Source organism: Orbicella franksi, unplaced genomic scaffold (assembly GCF_964199315.1).
Source record: "Orbicella franksi unplaced genomic scaffold, jaOrbFran1.1 SCAFFOLD_254, whole genome shotgun sequence".
Lineage (NCBI taxonomy): Eukaryota > Metazoa > Cnidaria > Anthozoa > Scleractinia > Merulinidae > Orbicella > Orbicella franksi.
This window is the reverse complement of record NW_027670738.1, coordinates 32,501-34,000: the sequence shown is the minus strand read 5'-3', so window position 1 is coordinate 34,000 and position 1,500 is coordinate 32,501. Positions and strand designations below refer to the sequence as shown.

The following is a 1,500-nucleotide window of genomic DNA, read 5'->3' as shown; positions in this document are numbered from 1 at the left end:
AACGACGCTGTTTTCTGTAGGGGTCAGCGGAAGGACAGACATCTTCAGCGTGATAGGGACTCGAGCAGATACCGCAATGGGGCTTAGCTAGACCCGAGAAGGTCACCGTCCATAACTCCAGGTCTACTTTGTCCCACTGAAGGGACAAATTGGAAGAGGCACGGCGACGAAATTGCTGGTCGTAGGAAAGCCAAGCAAGACCCTTGAATTTAGTTACCGCGCGACTAATTATCTGCTGGTACTTAATCAGCTCAAGGGCCCGTCTTGGATAGGCAGTTACAATGACCAACATGTACACCATGTAGGCCTCCAGCCACTTCTGAAAAGAGTCTATAACGGGTTTTCTTTTCCTAACCATGGTGACCGGGGAACCCAGGGGACCTGAGGACGAGTCGTCTAAGCGGAGCTGAATTTCAGGGGCCTGGGACTGATACAAGTTGTCAGGTAAGAGTAAGGCAAGATCAACGTACTCACCCCGGAGTATTTTGTCCTCCATATTACGGTCCACTGGCCTCGACAGACCCAAAGGAGACGCCATACCCGAAGCTGCGAGAGTTTGGCTGGAGGGCGTTGGGCTGAAGGCGCTGTTTGTACGAACGGCGTCCAGAGCGCTGTGTACGGACCGGGATACAATGTCCTCAATGGCAGAACGCTGCGCTGGACTGAGGGCGTCTCTTTGATCAGTAGAGTGATTAGTATGGAAGAGATCTTCCTCTGTATCTGACTGCAGCATGTCCTCAATAGAAGACAGCGAGGCGCGGTCGGAGAGGGCGCTGTCCTCCGGAATGCTGAGACGCCGGCCTTGAGTGGCGTCGATTTCACTGGCTGTAGTGGACGGCTGTTGTGTGGATGTTTTGTTCGCCGTATGACGAGTGCGTTGAGGCCGACCAGGTCTTCGTTTAGATTGACTGCCCTTTCCCGTCGATGCTCGCTTGAGCCGGGCGAGGAGTTGCACTTTGGAGCCTGTTATGGGCAAATTCAGCGATTGAAGACGGAGTTTGAGGACCTCGCTGGATAGCTTCGATAGGTCCTCACTTCTGGTAGCGACCCGAGCAGTATTCGACGAGCGGCGAGAGCGAGCCATGGAAGGTTTACAAAAATTAAACGATAGATTTACAATAAGTAATAGCTACGTTGCTTAGATGAACTCAGAATGGACTCCGAACAGTTTTCCGAGCTTTTATACGGAGACGTTCGTCTGCTTGTAAGCCAGTAGAAAAGGCTGTACTACCGAACAGCTTACCCTAACACGTGTAACATCTTAAACATGAATAGTGCTTTAATGCTTTGCACCAATGCTATGGTACGTTATAACGTTCAGAAGATAACAAAGCTACAATGTTTTAGGTTTAGCTACAATAACGCTTACAGTTTGTTGACCTTTGGAATATAACTGCTCAATAGCTCTATAGAAAGTGATGCCGCCATGAACGGCTCATTCAGAACGTACGTCACGCTCCATTAACTATATTTTACTGGCGTGACAGTAAAATCTCATCT

The 1,500-nt window shown here is 49.7% G+C and overlaps 1 protein-coding gene across 1 annotated transcript in view; it reads right to left on the bottom strand.

Moving 5' to 3' along the window:
• Positions 1 to 6: 6 nt before the first annotated feature.
• The window catches only part of LOC145474529 (uncharacterized), a gene marked incomplete at its 3' end in the record, with an annotated part of 1,727 nt that continues 233 nt past the window's right edge, over positions 7 to 1,500 (bottom strand). The window contains exon 1 of the mRNA XM_081455149.1: positions 7 to 1,500. This exon is cut by the window's right edge and continues 233 nt beyond it. Within this exon, the coding sequence (XP_081311275.1) occupies positions 7 to 1,084 (1,078 nt within the window).